A 22668-nucleotide genomic window follows, 5' to 3' on the forward strand; every position below is an offset into this window, starting at 1 on the left:
CAGCTGACTGCTTATGCACCCCATTCAATTCAGGCACGCCTGCCTATGCTCTTGCACATTCACCTATTGCAGCCACTGCGGGCTTATGCAGGACTCTTTAAACTGGCTCCTTGTCTTTTGCTTGTGTGCACTAACGTCCCATTGCATTGCTTCACCTGCACGGTTGCCCTGACTGTAAGTAGTGGGCAAGGATGAATTTCGAAATACGATATAATGAAAAGGAGGACTCTGTTAATAGTTTGATATGAAAAGCTCGCATTGACTTATGCATGCCGCTGGCTCTACCGCTCTAGCCCGGGCATAACTTTAAAAAATGCCCACCTGGGCCTTACCTGGGCTGCTGGTAAACTGCTGTGCCGACGGTGCCAACTCCCGAGTTCAGTCGAGTCGGAGTCAATGCTTCTGTGGTGGCACCGGCAAGCAACAGTGCACAGAAATGATGCACTGTCTCAGTCGGGGGACTGCAGTCCTTGTCCGACCATCACGGAGTGGCTAAGGCTTCCTCTTCCCAGAAAGTTCTACCACGCCCTGTAATGAGTTGGGAAAGATCTCCACTCTATGATTGACCTGGAAGGTTAGCAATACCGGGCTTGGACTTAAAACGCCCAGGGCTAACTTTGCCTCCACGCCATCAAGGGGTGCAGACTGGACCCTGAAGCTAGGTCTTTGCTGAGCTGATGACATCACAGCCTACAGGGCTTTGAGGTTGTCAGCCCGGCAAACACTTAGGCTTCTTTGGGCCCGCAAGAGGAGGCATTCAAGGGGAGAATCACGTGACATGCCTCCAGTCCAGCTGCCATAGCGAACGGCCACTGTCACGGCGGCAATATGTAGACTATTATTTTGAAGATAGAAGACATAAAAAAGTAAAAACAAAACAGATTTTTTTTATTAAATAAAAGATAATGAGCATTGAGCACGCCACTTTGGTACCTGGGGCGAAGCCCCGACGCCCTCGGGGAGAAACCGCCACTGGTTCTTAATATATCTTAAAAGGGACTTACATCCTGCCTTAAATTCTTATTTGTCCGTGTGCTTGCCAGTTTGCTTCTCTCCTTTTCTATGGGTTGTAACCTATTCTCCCTTCTGTTTCTTCTTGCGGATAAAGCTTCTAATTCTTTTATTAATTGATTTGCTATTCTACAAATAGCGCTAATCCCAACAAAGATATTGGAGGCTTCACAGGCAGGGACAGATTAAGTGATTTACACAGAAACATGCAGAGACTTGAACCCTGTTCCCCAGCTTTCAGGTCAGCCGATCCAACCTTTACGCTAGCACTCACAGGCACTTCTGTAGTCATCTCCATTCCATGAATAATGTGAGCCAGACAACACTGTGAAGGTTAGCTATCCCAAGTAATGTAAATGACAGACTCATACGAATAGTTTCAATGTTTTTATTGCTTTAGAACTACCTGTTGAAAGAGGGTGATTCTGAGATTTGATGAGCGCCATATTCTGTTGCTTACAATATATTGCAACATTCTCTGATTGAGGGATTAGGTTTTAAAAACCCACCCTCCCTGCCTCCTGATTGGTAGATTACCTGGGTGGCAATTTCCGCCTCTATGTGCGCCAGCTGTCCATTTGGGATTTGGAACAACTCTGAAGTGTGGTACCAAAAAGCTCAATCTTGGTTAAGGTTTTGTGGCTGCCTAAAAGATTCTGTCTGATTCTTGAAACCGAAGCAAACATTTGTAGCATCAACTTTGTAGTTTCCAACAAGGCTGGCTTTTGAAGGAGAAGAGATACAAGCATATAGCGTGTACCAAGAGGTAAAGCTCAGTGTCTCAAACCGCTAAACTCGACGTGTGATTAAAATTGTGCATTGGACCTGGCAGGCAGTATAGACAAGGGTGCTCGCTTTCCGACTGCGATCAAGAATCACTGAGCACGACCGAGGGAATCAAAGGTTAAAATTGAGGACATACATCTGTGATGTATGGGCCCGGGTGCTGCTTCACTGTGAAGCTGGTTGCCGTGGCATAAACAAATATACAGCAGACCCTATTGCAAAAAAGGAAAATAGGACCACCATTCCAAACTAAGTGAGTCGGCTATACCAGACGTACTAAGGGCCCTTCATGCTCCTGGGGCTTGGTGTTACTGCACCTTCTGCACTATTGAGAGCTGGTTGACTTGTAAACAGTGGTGCGCTCGCACATTGGGGGCCTGACTTCTGGTAAGTCCAACATGACCATTCTGTTTTGGGGGTTTGCTGTAACATAGGCATCGGCAACCAGCACAGTATTCTGTAGAGCCAGATCTTGGACTGGTGCTAAGTCTGAAGAGCAATGCCCAGAGATTCTTCCCTCAGTGCTTTACGCTCACTCTCTGGTGCGAGATGCGAGGAAGACGCCTCGCATCTCGAGGCTCCCGCTACCTGCTCCCGTTCTCCTATTGGCATTTTTCCAGCTTTGGCCCGTGCTTTCAATAGCGGTCGGCTGGGGAGTAGGCTGAGTTGGATTGTGGCGGTGGATGGACTGAGTCGGGTTGCAGCCGTGACTCGTGGCACGGGGTTGTGGCAAGTCAGGTTTCTCTTTGCCCCTTGGCCTCCTGATGGCATGACTTGATATGCAGCTGACGGGTGACTGCAGCAGCACACTGCCTGTGCCACAAAACTTTCTTTAGGCACAAATGATGTGCCTCCCTCTACCTAGTGTGATCTTGCCATACAAATGAATGTAAGTGCCAACATATTTGGATGACTACTTCTCACACCTCTAAGGCTTGTAAGAACTCTTTCAACTCCATCAGGTGAGAAGTACCGAGCAGCCACTTCCGCTCAAGGCATGAGCCTTAAAGAGATACTCACACCTTGTGTTTTGCTGGTGCCTGGTTCACTTCATGTAATGGTAACAATTGGACAGGAACTTGCAGACACCTTTCTCCTCAGACTGAACTATCAACAACTGGTATTCAAATGAGAATTGCAAGTGAGTACAACATTAGTAATGGCTGTACCCTGTAATCTAAGATGCTCCAAAATATTTTCTTACCTGGCTTAACAGGTTTCAAGTGAAAGTGCCTCTCAAACACTTACTACTATATAAACTTTAGTTCAATTTCATCTTGATATCAGACAACCATAGCGGCGACATGCACTTTAAATTGAAGCTATGCACTGCTGAAATCGATAAAAGTGTGACAAAAAAGTGTACTGTGGGCTAACTTGTACTGTTCCAATTCTCCATTCATTTTTCAGAAGTAATGGGGCTTCATGTTACACGCTCAGGGCCTGATTCCGATGAGGTTTGGAAATTTTCCCGACCGAATCGGGAGTCCGACCAACCGATTACGATGCAGCCAGGTGCTTTCAGATACGATTTGGTTGGACTCCCATTGACTTCAATGGGAGCCTATGTTTCGACTGAATGTATGGGCTTCCATTGAAGAAAGAGATGGCTGGGGAAAAACAGGCACACTGTGCATGGCTGGTAAGGGGGGACCCATGAGTACCCCCATGGGCCCGATTGGGAATGCCCCAGGTGTAAGGTGGCCTGCTACAGACCCACAAAGCCTGATTCCGACTGCTGATTCGAGTTGGACAGTGCGAATCGGAAAGGCTATACAAATCCAGCATCATAATTGGATGTTCAATTCTGCTCCGTACGGCTCGGTCATTCTGAATGCCATCGGGTTCTGATTGGGATATTCCTAACGCCTAACTCGCATCGTATTTAGTGAATCGGAAACCTTTCTGGATCCGTCGGAAAGGCACGTTCCCGATACGATTCAGGCAGAGCGAATGCCGTTAGGAGGCCTTCCTAACCGCATCATAATCGGGCCCTAAATCTGGAAGTTCCGGTGTGCAAACTTGTTTTTTGCTAGCTGCTTACTTACCCAAACTATGGCATGCTCATTCCTTATAATTTAAATGCCAGATTTAAATCTCTGGGCATTTGCAGATGCGTTTCTCAACACTACCACCCACATCATCAAAATGCACACAAATCTCTGCTTCTGGGAATCTTTAAACATTTGCTGTCAACTTTATTCAAGAGGTCTCTGGACTGACATACTCACATCATTGATCCACTTGTCTCCATAATATGATACATCATAGTGATGGAATAAAGCTCCATCATCCAGAGTCAACACATCATCTCTTTCTATGCTAACCTTGCTGCAAGAGCCGTCCCTGCTCCATCTGTCATCTATCCATTAATACAAAGCATTTAACCATGTGCCCTTCTCTTGCTAAACACAGCAAATTGGATGGCTGCTTGCTCACTGCCTGATATTTCCATTAGGCTATTGTAATTGTAAATCATAGCACTTTAACGAGGTTTCAGTTACTTATATTGAACAACCGCTCACCAACCTACAACTTATAACAAAAACAGCGTATTATTACTCACAAAGGTGAAACCTAATGCATTTACCAATGCTTGTTCAGATTCGTTTGTCAGTGTTCTCCCCCACAAGTGCTGCTGGACCGATCGGTGACGTATTATAAACTTGGCATTCATCTTGGACACAGAGATACAACGACGTTCAGAAAGGTGATTCAGTGGCTCCAGTTAGTGTTTTCACATCGACCACGGCCACACTCGAGGACGAGGAAGACGCCTCGCATCTCGCGGCTCCCGCTACCTGCTCCCGCTCTCCTCTCGGCATTTTTCCAGGTTTGGCCAGCGCTTTCAATAGCGGTCGGCGGGGGATTAGGCTGTGTTGGATTGTGGTGGTGGATGGACTGAGTCAGGTTGCAGCCGTGACTCGTGGCATGGGGTTGTGGCAGGTCAGGTTTCTCCTCAATCTTCAAACAACATGTGGATCAACATGTGGAAATAAGTGAAATTGATAGTAAAACACAAACATCGACTTGTACAGTACCGTCCCTAGTTCACAAAACAAACGAGGGGCTTGGAGGAGGAAATCAAGGTGGAGAGGGTGCAGAAGCCCATAGTAGGCTGGTTCAAACATCGGAACATATGTTCCCATATAGCACAAAATCACCCAATAGCCAAAAGTGAATCTTCTTTTAATAACACCCCGGCAAAGGACAAGCACGGCAAAATGTTGATACTACACACCACGTAGTAACGACAGACCCAGGAACAATATGGGATATTTTCTTTAAAACATCTCAACTCACCGGGCGTGGCTAGCAGCCGAGCATGCTAGACGTGGGCTGAGTGAGGTCCGTCCGAAAAACCCCTGTAATCCTGATAAAATATCCTGAATCCTGGAATACACCCCTGCCTCCAGTACATTCGAGGCGCAGTGAGGCTGTATGTAGCGCTGGAGGTTCGTGGGAGCCACCGGGACGTCCTGACTGACGGAAGGAGTCAGAGCCACAGTGAGGCCTGGAGGGCAAGGTTAAGCCACGGCCTACAGTCCTGCAACGCCGGACCGGAAGTGACAACCCGGCGGCGCATGGGAGGGAGCGCGGCCGAGCACCGCCGGTTACATATCGGAAAAGGGCACCGGAACACTGCCTGAGCCCTGGCGCACGTTCTGATACATGGTTGGAGGGTGCTGAGGCATGATTAAAGGCCGATTTCTAAAGTAACAGAGACTGGCCCGCGGCGCGCGTTCGGCGAGAGTGGAGATACCCCAGGACCGGCCGTCGGCAGAGCGCGGGCAAGTCTACTGGGAAGCGTCGGAGGCACCGGTGCAGCTCCTGCGGCCCCACATGATCGGCGCCTAACAGATTACTCACCGGAGGCCTGCGGGGATGGAGGACGGCGACATCAGGTCCGGCGGAGGCTTGGGGGAGTGGCCTAGCGTGCAGGCCCCGAGACTCACAGTATTAGCGCCGGGGGAGGCCCTGCCCGGACCCGGAGGCGGGAGCGATACGAGGAGCCCGGAGCAGGGGATAATAAGTGCCCGCACAGGACATACCTGGGGGCGGCACTGCGAAGGTATGAAGCAGCATAACGGCCCTGAGAGAGGCTGAGAGAGGCTGTCCGGGCCCAGGTGTAGGGGAGACCCACTGCCGGGGACGAGAGGGAGACGAGTAGCACCGGCATGACGGGGACCCCAACCCCGACTGAGGCAGAGGACGCACTCCGTGGGCACCGTGGACAAGTATAGCGTCAGGTCGGCGGACTCCAGGAGTGTTCACGGCCGGTGCCCATTAAATACCACGTGGAGGCCGCTTGAGGGTATGTGAACTGAGGCGGGTCCTTAACGAAAAAGGACACGTTGCCAGAAGCAGAGAGTGGGCCACAGGCGCAGTGCCAGATCAGGTGCACCCGGGAAGACCCTGCTGAGCCTAGATAGTGTATGAACCACCCCTCTTCCCCCCCCCCCCCGCAGAGGCACACAACGGCAGGGGGATATACTCCTAACGGCGCTCTATAATCTACCACTGCATCGCTGGCTGATGACGGAATCCTGCCTGTGAGTGACGGTTGGTATAGCGGCAGAGGGGCCGGGGCAAGGCACGCTGAGATCTCAGGCTCCTAGTAAATTAGTGGATCTAGAGACAGGTGTCAGCTGGAGATCGCTGAAGAGTGGGGCACGGGGCCTAAGACATCATACTCTGGGTGCTGCAGGGGCCGCGCCAGTCTCGCACTTTCTACGACGCGGCAGCCCGGGATGAAGACGGGCGAGAACGTGGTGGATCCCACTAGAGGAGAACAGGCCATTTAAGCACGCCCGCCACGCGCCAGGCTGTTAGTGGGGGTCAGGAGGACCCTAGACAGAGGCATTTGCCCCCAGTACGGTCGGCGACTGACACTTAGTGATAGCCTGCGAGGTGAGACCCGGGGGGGCACAATGGGACGCAACAGACTCCGGCAACCGGACCTGGAACCCAATGGCGCGGCGCGCTTCTCTGGACCGGATGACCATCCAGCAACCACTAATGACGATATGATCCCACCCACTGGGATGAGCGCACAAGATGCGAAGCTGGATCTTATCCTCACGGAAATCAGGGCCTCTAGGGAAGCGCTGGAAGCAAGAATCGACACGATGTCGACAGGCCTCTCCCTATTGAAAGACGACCATAAGAAATTGGCCGAAAAAGTTGCGGAACACAAGATCGCCCTGACCGACCTCATCCCGCAGCAGACGGAACACTCCACGCGCCTGGAAGTATTGGAAAAGCGGCTAAAAGGGTTGCGAGACAGAGTGGATGATGAGGAGGGACGCTCGCGCCGCAACAACGTCCGCATTTTGGGCGTGCCGAAGGAAGCGAGGGGGCCAACCCGACCAGGTTCGTGCTTAGATGTGAGTCCCTTGCTCACTGCACCATCAGGATTCAAGCAAGCCGGGCCGAAGACGGCTGTAATGCCAGAAACCGGTCCCCGGAAGCTTGTTTCCTTTCCAGTAAAAGAATTGGCTTGGTAGTTTGGTCTGCCCTGTTCCCATGATGCACTGGGCCAGGGACAGACTAATTTGCATGTAGCCAGGTTCTGAGTTGGGATGGTGCAGTGAGCTAAAAAACAGTGATGGATCAAGCCCTGATCTGTTGACTGGGTAGGAGTGTTCTGCTTAATTCAGACACTCTGTCCATCACCACCCCTTTTTCTAAATCCCCTAGCTGGCACTGGCTCATGGTCTGTTTGTCCTCATCTGTTGCAATGTAAAGTGCAGTGAGACAGTTCTCTGCACTATATGACTAGCCATACTAAATGAAATACATTAAACACTGTAGAAAAGACAGCAGGGGAAATACTTCCATGAACTAATGTTATTGGTCGGTTTTGCTGCAGCAGGCAGTGGTTTCTCACACCCACAGAAAAAAAAGAAATTGTTCCAGCAGCTAAACATGGAGCTCAGTGGTGAAGTTCTGTCAGAAGCAGAAATGCCTCCCAAAAGTTAACAGTGTGAGTGGGTCTGGACACATGGCATGCACTAACTGGGCCTCTATTCCTCCCAGATGAGCATCCACTGTGAGCAGCTAGGCATTAAGCGTACAAAAAAAATGGCAGCTGCAGGTAGTTAAGTGGATAGATAGCCGATACACCAGCATGGTCAGGCCACGATGAGCCATATCCAACCTACTGCCCATACTGCATCCCAGGCCTTATGAAAGGACTGTACTATGCATATTATATTTCCTACTAGGCTCTCCGGCAAGTGTTTTATTGCTATGTATTGTCATTTTTCTTTGATGTTAAGACTAATAAAGAGACAAAAGTGTTTTGGTAACAAATGTAATGCTTATAAGAGTACTTGCTTTGTATGGAATATAACTATCTATTTGTAATATGTAACTTTACAATAAAAACATTAAAACATAAAAGAAACAACAGTGTGACCACAAAACCGGTGTCAGCGGAAAGAAGTCATGTCTTTTCAGCATGCGAGTGGAGGAAGTTTTGGACAACAACAGTCAAAGGGGGCATAAGCAGCTAGCAAAGCCTCAGCCTATGTGTCCATCGTTCACTGTACATCATTGCTCAAATTGGTGCCTTGACTGCACCACCCATGTTCATCAGAATCTGCATGTGACCACAGACGGGGGATGTCATCAGCATATCAGACTTTTTTGTAGGACCAACAACTTCAGGTGTCCTGTCATTGGCCGAGAATCTGAAAAATAAATGAGGCAGGCGCAGAATCTGGTACAATGTAGTCTGTATCAACCCTGTTAGCTACCTCCTCATTCATAAAGAGTGCCAGCAACAAATCTATAATCACATTTTGCTGCAGGAGTGTGGGACCTAAACAAATGTTGGGTATGGGTATAATGTCCTTCTGGTGGCCCTGTATGCTATATCTCACATGGCGACCCATAATGACTGTAAGTGGCGGGCTCTGGCATTCTGTCACAACATGTTGACAAGATGAGAACTTCAGTCTGCTTATCCTCTCTTCTTATGTATCTCTAATGTTTCAGTGCAATGTGCAATGTGCAATGGCCAAAGGACCATAGCTGCCAACTAACACACTGAAAAACTGTTCTGATGGATACATCTGCCTGTGGATTTCTCACCTTATGAATATCTTCTGCTGCAGCATTCCGCAGAAATTGTTTCCTAGCTCTCCATGCCGAAGAGGACGTCGGCTCCGCTTGCGACTCTGCATGACGTCACCAGAGCCATAAGAGAGCCTCGTCGATGTGATGACGTCAGTTCCCTTTTTTCCGCGCCGTCGATGTGTAACGGTTTTCTAGCACTCTCCACATTTCGTGGAGTTATTTTGTTATTCCTTCAACTTTAACTGTTGCTAGAAGTCATGTCGTCTTCGAGGAAGTCTGGTTTTAAGCTCTGTAGGCATTGTGGGGTTCAAATGTCCATCATTGACCCACATGAAGATTGTTTATGGTGCCTGTCTTGGGATCATGATGTAGAGGATGTTCCTGTTGTAAGAAAATGAATCCTAAAGCTCTTAAAGAATGGGAAGCTAAGTTGTTTCTGGCTAAGGCAAAGAAAGGAGATAGAGGGCGTAAGTGTGATAAGTCCAAGTCGCCAACTTCACATACATCGAAGTTGAGGAAGCACAAGAAAAAAAGAAGACATGGATCTCGGCGCCGATCGTCAAAGGGTAAGGCTTCGAGGTCGCCTATGCCTGCCCCTCGACGTCGCCGTAAGGACTTTGTATCTCCTTCGTCCTCTCCTTCTCCTCGTGTGGCTCCGGAGAAGTCTCCTTCGTCTAGAAGCACTCTGGCGCAGTCTCCGGCGCTGAGGCATTCACCAGCTTCAGCCACCGAGCCGGTTCAGGATGTTCCATCTTCTCCTGTGCCTGAGATTGAATCGGTGGATCCAGAGGCGGATCTGTCGAATTTTTTAAATGCTATCTACGGTGTTTTAACAAGGGCGGCTTTCCAATCCGGTGCACCTTCTAGTCCCGTGGTTCTGCTTGCATTCCACCTGGGGGTGCCCCAGCAATATCCCTAGGCACCCTTCATGCCTTTCATGCCGTTGGCACCGTCATGGCAATTTCCGGCGCCTAGAGTCTTAACTCCGTTGATGGAATCCTCTGCACCGTCTGGTGAGCCCTCCTCTCGGCCTCGTGTGGATCTTGTGCCTCCTTTGAAGCCGACTTCAACACTGGCCCCGGATCAGTCAATGCCGCGTACGATGCCAATAACGCCGCATCTACGGATTCGTTCACGGAGAGAGGCTCAGAGGCTTTTTGAAGAGGAGCAGTATCGTAGAGAGGAGGTAGAAGAAGGCGAGTTGGAAGAGTCCCTGGATGAATTCGAGGGAATTCAGGAGGCGAGTGGTTTAGATACCTCTCCAGAGTGGGAACTCTCTTCTACAAGGGCGTCACCACCTCAAGAGATAGCTCCCTACCATTTGTTAATAAGGAAAGCTGCAGAGCTTTTGGATTTGCTGTTGCCTACTGCTGAATATAAACCTAATCTGTTAACGGAGGTTTTGCATTCACCTTCCTCCACAGTTGAACCTCTGTTGCCCTTTAATGAGGCTTTATTGGATCTTATCCTTTAGGTTTGGCATAAACCACTCTCTTCGACTGCTGTTTCTAAGGTTGTGGCCAGAAGGTAAGGGACTGCACCTGGTGATCCAGATTTTCTCTCTTTCCATCCATCTCCAGAGAGTTTGGTGGTGCAGGCCTCCTGTTCCAAGCAATCTTCAGGTGCTTTTCCGCAGGCCTCAGCTGACAGGGACTCAAAGAAGATAGAACAGTCAGCTAAAAAGGTGTTCTCCTCTTCTAGAAAGGCTCTGAAATTAACCAATGCCACTTGTCTGTTAAGCCATTACTTACATGCCTCGATGGACTCGGCAAAACAGTTGACCCCTAAGTTACCTGATGAGGACTGGGAAAGCTTTATGGAGGTACTGTTGGATGCTCAGGCTGCGTCAAGACAGGTCATTCAATCAGGTCTGGATAGGGCTGACTCTTTGGCCAGAGTTATGGGCTCCTCCATAGCTACACGAAGGCAGGCTTGACTTTGTTCGTCTGGATTTTCCCCTGATATTCAGGCCACTCTTATTGATTTACCCTTTGACGGGTCGAAGCTCTTTGGAGAGGAAGCAGACTCGGCCTTACAAAGGTTTAAGGATCGCAGAGATATTGCAAAATCCTTTGGATTGCAGATCCAGTTGAGAGGTTTTGGCTATAAGAAATATCGAGGCTTTGGAAGGTCTTCCTTTAACAACTTCCGTCAACCTTAGCAGCAGCAGCAAAATCCACTCTATAAATCTTATAGAGGAAGAGCCTTAGGTCGCCAACGTGGTTCTGCCCGCAATATATCCTCCTCCTCTTCTGCCTCCCCTGCTCCCTCTGCTAATGCAGGAAAGCATCCTTAGATCCCCCATCCTGGATCATGTGGGTTATGTAGGGGGTCGGCTGTCTCACTTTCTGAAAGGTTGGAAATCGGTCACGACAGACCTTTGGGTTTCAAACCTTGTGGAGAATGGGAACACCCTTCCCTTTCGGGAATTTCCTCCTCCTTACCCTCTTTGCCAAGGTTTTTGTTCAGAGGACCATTTGCTTCTTCGGCAGAAGGAGGTTCTGGCATTACTACAAAAAGGTGCGATAGAGGTGGTTCGAGAGCAGGAAAGGGGTCAAGGATGCTACTCCCAGTATTTCCTGATCCCCAAAAAGGATGGCATGTTGCGTCCGATCCTGGACCTCAGGGTCTTGAATTTTTACCTAAAGCAGGAGAAATTCAAGATGCTGACCCTTGCTCAGGTTCTTCTGGCACTGCAGCAAGAGGACTGGATGGTGTTGATCGACTTACAGGATGCGTATTTTCACATCCCCATTCTGAAGTCGCACATGAAGTATCTCCGTTTTACAGTTGGGTCGCAATACTATCAGTTTGCAGTCCTCCCTTTTGGTCTTACTACTGCACCTCAAGTCTTCACAAAGGTGATGGCAATGGTGGCAGCTCCTCTCAGAAGAATGGGGATTCTTGTTTCCCCCCATCTGGACGACTGGCTACTAAAAGTGGAGTTGCCAGAGATGGTGCTTCATCATCTGCGTGTGACATTTCAACTGTTGTTCAACTTGGGATTTTCAATCAATGTGCCCGAATCTCACCTGGTGCCCTCTCAATACAACCTGTTCATAGGGGCGGTACTGGACACTACTGTGTGTCGAGCATTTCCTCCACCACAAAGAATTCTCGACATTCAGGAGATGATCCCTTCATTCCACAATGGAGTGGTTGTTCTGGTTCTGGAGATCCTTCGCCTGCTCACCTCCTGCATTCTGTTGGTAAAAGATGCACGCTGGCACATGAGGGCACTCCAGTGGTATCTCCGCAGGCAGTGGTATCAGCACAACGTAGATCTCAGGGAGTCAGTCAGGATCTCCAGAGGAGCTGCAGCGAATCTGTCTTGGTGGAGCATGGAGGGCAATCTGTCTCAAGGTAAGCCCTTTCATCTTCCTCCATCGGTGGCCACAGTGATAACGGATGCCTCTACCCTAGGGTGGGGTGCTCATCTAGAGATCAAGGGTCTTTGGTCTACAGAGGAAATATTGCTTCATATCAATCTTCTTGAGTTGTTGTCGATACGTTTGGCACTCAAGGCATTTCTCCCTTCCCTTCGCGGCCAGTCGGTTCAAGTCCTGACGGACAACAACACCAGGATGTGATATGTCAACGAGCAGGGAGGAGTAGGGTTGTACCATTTCTGCAGAGAGGCGTTGCGGCTCTGGTCCTGGGCACAGGATCATTGCATTTGCTTAATGGCAAATCATCTAGCCGGGGGGCTGAACGTGCGTGCGGATAGCCTCAGTCGACATTTCTCCGCCGACCACGAGTGAAGGCTTCATCCGGAGGTAGTTTGCCACATCTTCCGGATGTGGGGTACTCCTCGAGTGGACCTGCTTGCCACTCTCAAGAATGCGCACTGCCCATCATTCTGCAGTCTCCAGTTTCTGATACAGGGAGCGTTGGAGGACGGGTTTCAGTTGAGTTGGAGCTCACAACTCCTTTATGCGTTTCCTCTCATACCCTTGATTCCTAGGGTTCTGAGGAAGATTCGCTAAGACCGGGCCCAAGTCATTTTAATCGCCCCAGATTGGCCAAGAAGGGTGTGGTACAGAGACCTCCTTCACCTTTCGTCGCAACCTCTGCTCCGTCTCCCTTTTAGGGCAGATCTCCTCTCGCAGTCGGAGGGGCAGGTTCTACACCCCCTCCTCCAGAGCCTGCACCCTGATGCCTGGAGATTGAACAGGGCAACCTGAGTTCCTTCTCTTTTCCGCCTGACGTGGTGGATGTTATTTTATCGGCCAGGCGACACTCCACCAAGTCCATTTACTCCTACAAATGGTCAAGATATGTTAAATCCATTGAACCTTTAAAGGCCCATTTGTTGAATGTTCTTCTGTTGGCTCTTTCTTTGGCTCAGCAGGGTTGTACTGTGGCCACGGATAAGGGCTACTTGTCGGCCTTATCAGCTTTTCTGAGTCTACCAGATCAGCCGTCTTTATTTAAGTCTCCTATTGTTTTGAGGTTTATCAAAGGTCTTACTAATAGGTTTCCTCCTACTCCCTTTGTTATGCCCCAATGGGATCTTACTCTTGTTTTTACTTTTTTGATGGGTTCACCGTTTGAACCCCTTCATAGCTGTCCTTTGAGGCTTTTGTCTTTTAAAACAGTCTTTATGGTACCCATTACCTCAGCAACAAGGGTGAGTGAGCTTCAAGCTCTTAATTCAAACCCCCGGTTTTTGACCATGCTGAAAGGATGGTCCTCAGGACCAGAGCTGCTTTTCTGCCTAAGGTAGTTACTCCCTTTTATATGGGCAGTCTATAACTCTCCCTGTGTTTTATCCTCACCCGTCCAAGGAGGCGGAGAGACTTCACCACTAGTACCCTAAAAGATCGCTGAGCTTTTATTTAGACAGGATAAAGGACTTTCGTTTGGAAAATCAGCTCTTTGTGGGCTACGTTGGACATTCAAAAGGAAAGGCTGTGCACAAGCACACTCTTTCCAGGTGGATCATCTTGTGCATTAAGATCTGCTATGCCCTTGCTGGTGAGGAACCACCTGAGGGTATTAGAGTTCATTCTACTAGAGCTGTCTTCCACCTCTGCTTTAGCCAGAGGTGTTCCTGAGTTGGACATATGTAAGGCAGCAACTTGGACCTCCCTCCACACTCTGTCTTGCAGAATTTTTTGGTATAAGAAAGGTTGACACACTCCTCCGGGAGTGATACTGCTGTGGGAATCTATTCATAAGGTGAGGAATCCACAGGCAGATGTATCCATCAGAAGAACAATGTACTGACCTTCGGTAACGCTTTTGCTGGTGGATACAGTATCCGCCTGTGGATTCTTCACTGACCCACCCGCCTCCCCATTGTCCACCTTTGTATACCTTAAAGGATGTCTTATTTGGCTTGTTGTTTTGCATTGTATCTTCTTTATATTTAGTACATTTATTGGAAATGCTGATATTCTTTGGCTTTCCTTTTTGATTTTGTACTGTGTATATTGGTTCAAATGTTGTGTATACTTTGAATCTGTTGTCGGTCCGCCTGTTTCGCCTCAGAGGCACGGAAAAAATGGGTGTAACTGATGACATCACGCCGAGAAAGCTCTCTTATGGCTCCGGTGAGGTCATGAGGGGTCGCGAGCGAAGCAGACATTCCTCGTCGGCGTGGAGAGCTAGGACCAAATTCCGCAGAATGCTGACACAGGGGATATTCATAAGGTGAGGAATCCACTGGCAGATACTGTATCCACCAGAAAATGCATTACTAAAGGTAAGTAACTTGTTCTTTAACAATCAATAAGGGGTTGCTAAAGAGCAGCTACTCACCTGCTAGGGTCTCAAGGCGCTGGGGGGAGGGGTCGCGGTTCCGATGAGTGCTGGGGTCATCCAAAGAGCCAGATTCAATATCCCTTTGTAGCCACTCATTGAGGTTTGAGTTACTCTCAGTTCTGAGTTACTGTCTCTGTGTCTTTTGTTGCAGGCAGTTGGAGAGCCTCCACTTTTCCTTTCTGCTTCAGTCTTCTTTGCTATTAAAGATGCCATCGCCTCAGCAAGGAGTGATGTCGGCCTGACAGGCCCCTTCAGACTGGACAGCCCTGCCACTCCAGAGAGAATACGGGGCGCATGTGTTGACAATTTTACCAAAATGGTAATGCGCCTCTTTTTTTGCTTCATAATTTTCCTCATTGATTGGTTATTTATTTTGGTTTTCTATTCCTTTAACTTGCACAATATGGCATTGTTTCCTTTCAATATGGTTAAAAAATGTCTAAACACAAAACCATGAGCAAAATTCAAGAAGTCTTGACATTGTGAGGAGGAAAACATCATAGTTCATTAGAATAGGCTGAAGATCAGCACATATTCATTTTTTTTGGTAAATATATTTTTATTGCAGCAAGAACAGGTATTCATGACATATTATACTCTCCCTTCCAGACAGTAATCCGTGTGCATACAGGTCCCCATTTCAACCCTCACACAGCCATTTAGCTCACATCCCGGAGGCTGATCGGCGCAATCGTGGAGAAAGGTCCATCCTGGGGGCGTCACATGGGTTAGCGAGCTTTTGTTGTCTGGAAGATGGCGAGGCCGCTTTTCGGTCCCCTCAGTCCCCCCCACTTTTGTAACTAACAACAGTTCCAACCAAACTTCAACCCCCTCACCGAACACACCCCCCCTGCCCAGCTCCCCCAAACTCCCTCACCGTCCTGTCTACTCCCCCCTCCCCATCCTCCCCCTCTCCTCACCCCCCCTTCCCCCCCTCCTCCTCCCCCAGCCCCCCACCCTCCCCAGGCGTGTCAGAGTACCACAAATGCGAATCTGCATATCATTCTGCTATCCCGAACCCAAGGCAGATCGTCAGGAGAAATCAATTAAGATTGACAGTCATCACGTAGGAAGCAGGGGAACAAGTGGTGGAGGCGGGGCCATCCCCGCCTCAGACAGCTACTCCCCCGGAGCAGGGCTATGCGCTGGGGTATCATCATCCTCTAGGTCTAGGAGTTGGAGGTCGAGGACCAACCGCTCCCACGCCCTGGCTCTCTCCAGAGCCGTGTCATTGCTCGCCCTGAGCGCGGCCTGCATGCGGAGCTCCCCCTCACAACGGGCCCACTTGTGTAGTTCAGCCTTCCATCTCTCTATAGTGGGACCCCTACTTGATTTCCATTGGGATGTTATGGTTCGCTTCTCTAGGAGTAGGCCTAGATCCAGAAACTTACTAGTGATTTTGTTCTTTGATGTGTGTGGGAACCAGTGTAGGATACAGTGTGCCATGGTGTATTGCAAGTCCCTCTCCGTGATCTCCCCCAGAATATCCACTACCTCCCGCCAAAAGGAAGTTAACTGCGGGCAGGACCAGAACATGTGCTGGAAGTCAGCCACGTCCGCCGGACAACGCGGCAGCTCGCTGGGTGGGACGGGAAATATGTATGTAGCTTGTCAGGGGTCAGGTAGGCCCTGTGCAGGACGTAGAAGTGCACCAGCTGGAACCTAGCGCTGCGCGTCCCGTTCCGGGCTCGTTCTACTATGCTAGACCATGCCTCCTCAGGAATGTCCGTCATTAAGTCGGCCTCCCATTTCGCTTTCAGGGATAGGAGTGGGGCGATGGTCTCCGAGACCATGCGTCTATATAGGCACGTGACAGCCTTGACCGTCCCTGCCATCATCACTACGTATTGGCAGCCCAGCGAAAGCGGCGGTTCTGACATGCCCGTCCCCCAGTGCTTGCGGATCACCGACGTCAGCGCCGCGTGAAGGAGAAAATCCCCCCCCGCCAGTTGAAAGCGGTCTCGCAAGAAGTCAAAAGGAAGATCAGCACATATTCATATACAGGGGATGCAATTTTTTTTAAATGTTGCTGGCTCCATTGGGTGAAATCATGCAACTTTGCCTTCCTAAAAGAAAGCAGTGTAACGTCACCAGAGGCAAATGTTGCATCCCATTGTTGATTTACTTCAGTCAGAAGTTCCTTGGGACATCCAGCAGTAAGTAATTCTTTTCAAGACTATCAGTCGGGGTTGCCAGTAGAGAAGCACAATGGCTGCATCTTGCCGGCATCATGGCAGGGGCAGGTCTAAAATCAGCTGGAAAGTGACATGCTGGCAGCCCAATGTGGAAGCAGAAATGATGGTATTGTATTACAAGGCCACTTTTTGCAGCATTTAATAAAAACATTACCAGTTTTGCACTTTCTGAAGTTAGAAAACGTTTTTAAAAACTTATGTTAACTACCAAGCTATGCAATGTATTACAGCACTAGCCGAACCCACCAAAAGTCCCATTGTGGTCTACCCACTATGGTCAACCCGACCAACCATATGTGCAGATATAATGGGTAACTGTGGTAACAGAACTCAGCCTTGTAAACAGGATAACACAGTGTGAAGTTTATTAGCACAGAGAAAGAAACCCCACACCACAATCATGCCAGGCGCAGCTAGCCACCAATTGTCAGATACCCAAATCTCAGAGCAGTGATGTCACAACAGAACTCTCAGGTGTTATAGAAGAATCTACAGCTTCAGCCTAGTAAAAGCTGCCTAAGTACATTTGAACACATCTCCCCAATTTTTGAAAGAAATAAACCTATTCCACAACCCTTGCATCACCGTTTCCAACACACTCACCCATAAGATGAACATACATGACAAAACAACAACACACAAAACAACACACACGCAACAAAAAGATACAATATCAATAAACTAAGGTAGCAGTATCAATAAACTAAGGTAGCATGATCTTTCTCAAAGATAATCCTCCAAATAGCCAGGACTCCTCCTCACCCTTACCTCACTGCTGACATGTGAAGACCTGGCCTGTGAGGATCCCATAACTTCATCTTCCTCTTCCAATCTATTTAAAACATCCAGCGACCTCCCCTTCCCTTGCTCGAAGTCGTCATTAGTCATAAATAGCCATGGCAAACATGACCCCAGAAGACTTTCCCCCAGCTCTTTTTCCTTCTCCCATTCGCCTTGTCTCATTTTCAAGGCCACATGGCTGAGATTCCAAGTCTGTCTATTTTCTAACTTGATCAAATTACCACCAACTGCCTGGACCTTAAAATGACCTTGGAACTTGGTCAGCCCTCTACTTGCACACTCCATTGTCACCTTCCCTCAGTCTCCTGCATCAACGAATCTCAATTTTACCTTACCCTCCGAACAACCTCCTGAACATTTTTTTGATGTTCCTTCCTGTATCCATGAAGGAACCAACTTAGTGTCAGCTTGTCTACCCTGCACACTTACGAATGGAATTTGTCCAGTGCTAGTATTTACTGTGTTGCGGTACACCAAAAGCATGCCTTTAACTCCACCCTGGACAGGTAAACCAACACTCGACGGCAATTGCATAGTTCCCTTCACCATTTTGTTGACTCTTTCCACCAGTCCATTTCCTTGGGGATAATAAAAGGAAGAACAAGCATGCCTCAACAACAGAGTTTCTAGGAAACTCTTCTTCTCCTATAAAATTAGTTGTCTGTGAGTAGTACGGAGGGCATTCCCTCCCTCCTAAACACCTCACCTAAAACTTGAATTGTAGAAGCAGTGGCAAAACTCCTCTTTGATATGACTTCCACCCACTGTGATTTGGCATCTGCCAACACTGCGGCAAACCTTTCTAGTTCAGGGAACAACGCAAAAGGTCCAAAAAATCAAGAACTACCTTCTCCCACACCTCATTGGTCTCAGATACATGCTGACCCTCCTGCATACATCCTAAACCCACCCTAATGCATTTTTCAGAATCCTTGCAAGCTTCACACCTCACAATCCGCTCTTTCACCTAATTGTCCATCAGAGGCTACCTTAACTTCTTACATAACCTTTTACCATCATCGTCTGACCCAAGGGTCCCTAATACGCCAAGTTAATTAACCTGGACCTGAGATCGCAAGGTTGCCAAAATCTTTCTTTCCACATTAACAAACTCTCCTCATGCTTGGACAGCTCACCTCTTATTAGCTTCACTACATCAGGAAGTTTTGCATCCTGTTCCATAGGTCCTACCCATTCTTTTTTTATTTTTTTTTATTTAAGCGTTCACAGCAAGATTGCAAATCAAAATTGACAAGTTCAAATACAAATACATTACCAATAGATTACAGCAATTTTATAAACAAAGAAGAAAAAAAAGGCCAATTTCTGTTATTCCAACAAAATTCCATCAAAATTCATAAACATTTCATCTTCCATTCTTAATCCTCGTAATAATCACGAAACGCACTCCATATTTTTATGTCCAATCTTTTTCTCCTAACACCCTTGATAGAAAAAAGTCCCCGCTCCAAATTGTACATACTAAGCATTTTAGCACCCCATTGATGAAAAACAGGTGGATGTTCCTGAAGCCACTCAGTAGCTATACATAAACGTGCTACAGTCATTGCAAAGAAAATAAAATACAGATGTTGATATAAAGGCTCAGCTGCTCTGTCCGTTGGTATTTTCCCCAATAACAGCATAGCCGGAGTGATAACTAAAGGCATTCCAATTACAAGGGAAAGAACTTCTTAAGATCGGTAATAAAACATTGGAGTTTGGCGCAGCTATAAAAGATATGGACACTTTCCGCATCATCAGCACTACATCGAAAACACTTGCCGTCATTCCCTCCACCCCATTTTGCCATTCGATTCGGGGTGTAATATAAATCAAAGTCTTAAAAAATGGGGCTTTTAAATTTGCCGACATTAGTGCCTCCTTAGATAATAATAATAGATCATTTATATCTAATTCTTGATCTTCTAATGCGCCCACGCCTTTTATCCTTACTTTTTCTAAATCGTCGCTCCGATCACTAAGTAGCAGTTGGTAAAGCGTTCCAATTTTTACTAGCCTCCTAATTCCTTCTACAACTTTATTAGGCTGAAGCACAGCTTTTCGGTGGGATAAATAATCTCGTATTTGCAGAAATTAAAAAAAAAACTTATAGGAAACAGAAACTGATCTTTTAGCTCATCAAAAGATTTACAAATCCCTTCATCCTTATACATGTCTCCTAGCCATCTAACCCCTTTCCGCTGCCATCTTATTGCCATGTCGTCAGAAAGTATGCCAGGTAGGAGTCTGTAAGTTTTCAAAGGTGTGTAGTAAGATATTTTCCCTATCGCTGTTGTCTTAGCAACCCACTTCCATACCTTAAACGCACCCATCACTACCTTAAAGCGAGTCCGCTTGAAATAACTCCCATCAATCTCCTTAAATAGTGATTGTTTTGCTACAGACCCCAACTGCAGTTCAAAAATAGAAGGGGCAGAAGCCATATCCTGCTCAGTCTCCCCAGTTATCAGGAACCTCATATTCAGTAAAAAACAAGTTACATAATACAAAAAAAAATCTGGCACCCCCATCCCTCCCCTAGCAGTTAGTAAAGTCATAAACTTCATTGCCCGTCTAGGTCTCCCTGGACTCTAAATAAATTTACGACATCTCGACTGCACGGCCTGTATCTTATCTTTTGCAATCTCTAAGGGTATGGACCTAAATAGATATAAAACTTTTGGTAGCACATTCATTTTTATAACATTCGACCGTCTGATAATGGTTAAATATAATCGGTCCCCCCTGTCCAAGGAGCTCCTAATTTTAGTCATCAATGTTATCCAATTAACCTCAACTAATTCTGTCATATTAGCCCGCAGTTGAATACCTAGATATGTAGCCTCCTTCACCACTCTACTATCTTGCCATACTACAGACTCCGAGCACAAGATCTGTGTTTTTAACACGTTTAGTTTATAACCTGCTACTCGCCCAAACTCCTTCGCCAACCTCTCAATTTCTTTGATGGCGGTACCAGGGTTTATCGTTGTCACCGCGATATCGTCCACGTAAGCGAACACAGAAAAATAATATTCAGACACTTGATATGGTGGGATCAGGATATTGCCAGTTAATTGTTCTAAAAAAGGGTTAATGTATAAAGCAAACAAAATAGGGGAGCACGGGCATCCCTGACGTGTGCCACGTGTAATATTCACAGAATCTGAGAGTAGGCCCATAGCAGAATTCTTGGCCGTAGGTGTTTGATATAAGGACTGAATAGCAACAATGTATTTTGGTCCAAACCCCATTTTCTGCATTAGCTTTCACATATACCCCCATTGCACCCGGTCGAACGCTTTTTCTGCGTCTAGTAAGATAAGCGCAAGATCATTTTTTTTCACAGCAGCAATATCAAATAGTGTAATGACTTTGTTAACATGCTCTACTGTCCCTCTTTTTGGAATAAAACCATGCTGTTGATGTGAGACTAAGGGGACCATACAGTCAGAGAGTCGGTTTGCTAGTATTTTTAGTAGATTTTATTGTCAGCATTAAATAACGATATTGGTCTGTAGGATCCTACTAGATCCGGCTGTTTCCCCTTCTTACAAAAAAACGCTATAGTAGTGTCTGACCAGGATCTAGGAGGAGCTCCCTGCTGGGCCTTCTGAATTACCAGTAGCAACTCATCTTTAATAATATTGTAAAATTGTCTATAAGCCTCACTGGGTATTCTATCAGGGCCTTTACAGCCCTTTCCAACTCCTCCTCTGTAATTGGAGCCTCCAGACTCTGCGCCACTATAGGATCCAGCTTTTTTAAACCCCCTTCAAACATTTCTAGCCAATCCAACCCATCGCAGTCAATCCCTGCATATAATTCAGTATAAAACTGCTGGAAAATCCGAAGGATTTCATGAGGGTCAGAGTGGGACACACCCATATCATCCTTCATTGCAACGATGTTTCTGGCCGACTCCGTCATCCGAAGCTGAACTGCCAACCTTTTACCAATTGTTTCAGAATACTCATGTTTTTCCATCCTTGATGTTAAATACTTCCTTGCATTCTTTACACTCCAGTAGCCCACCACTTTAGCTCTACATTTGGCTACTTGATCCTCCAGGTTGCTTAAATCGTTCAAGCCGATAGCTACCCCATTCATTAATAGAGTTTCAGCCTGTACTAAACGCTGGTATAAGATACCTAGCTCTTGTCTAGCTTTCTTTTGCTGCCGAAAGGTGAAAGTCATACATTCACCACAAAAGCCGGCTTTAAAAGTATCCCAGACTATGCCTGGGGTGTCCGTCCCCTTGTTTTCCTGGAAAAAAAACGGAATCCACCTTCCCATATGAGCTTCAAAATCTTTATTTAATCCCAACTTCCTATCAAATGTAAAATGTAAGCATTTTAGTTTACTTAAACCCCCCTGTATCTCTAATACAATGGGTGCATGATCTGAAGTAATTCTTGGATATACACTGACTGTTGCACCATCCAGTAATGAGGCTGGGGTAAAAAAATAGTCCAGTCTAACCAATTTCTTGTGAGGGTAAGAATAAAATGTATACCCACTATCTTGTACCCTCAAATTACCCCCACACATCCAACAGACCATGATCCTGCGCCAAATTATACAAAGCTTTATATACTTTTGGCTTGCGCCCACTGTATGAGGCCACCCCTTCCTGTAATGCCCTATTAGTCAGGTTGATATTCATATTTCCACAAACCACCACCGGCTGGGGCCAGGTTGCCAATTCCAAATTTACCTCAATTAGAGGTTCAGGATCATCTAAATTAGCTCCATAGACCGTGCATAGCGTCAGCGTTTTTCCCTCAAAGCTGCATTCTGCTATTGCCCATCGTCCTTTCTTATCCATTAATTTCCGCCCAGTTTTAACATGATTTCCTTTACTAAGAATGGCCACTCCCCTTATCATACTAGATTGCCCTGTTGCAACCACTAACGAAAATCCAAGTTCTTTTAACACCTCCAGTTTCGACCATGGGATATGAGTTTCCTGTACACAGAGTAGATGTGGTAATATATATCTAAGTTCCGCTGCGACCTTCTG

General features: G+C 47.3%; 1 protein-coding gene across 1 annotated transcript in view; it reads left to right on the forward strand.

Annotated features, from left to right (window-relative positions):
• LOC147709413 (xanthine dehydrogenase/oxidase-like) overlaps positions 1–22668 on the forward strand; it is a 1362843-nt gene that overhangs the window by 1320868 nt on the left and 19307 nt on the right. Inside the window, exon 34 of the mRNA XM_086927983.1 lies at positions 14798–14965. Within this exon, the coding sequence (XP_086784109.1) occupies positions 14798–14965 (168 nt within the window). The remainder of the gene's footprint in view (positions 1–14797; positions 14966–22668) is intronic.

This window comes from Lissotriton vulgaris, chromosome 6 (assembly GCF_964263255.1).
Source record: "Lissotriton vulgaris chromosome 6, aLisVul1.2, whole genome shotgun sequence".
Lineage (NCBI taxonomy): Eukaryota > Metazoa > Chordata > Amphibia > Caudata > Salamandridae > Lissotriton > Lissotriton vulgaris.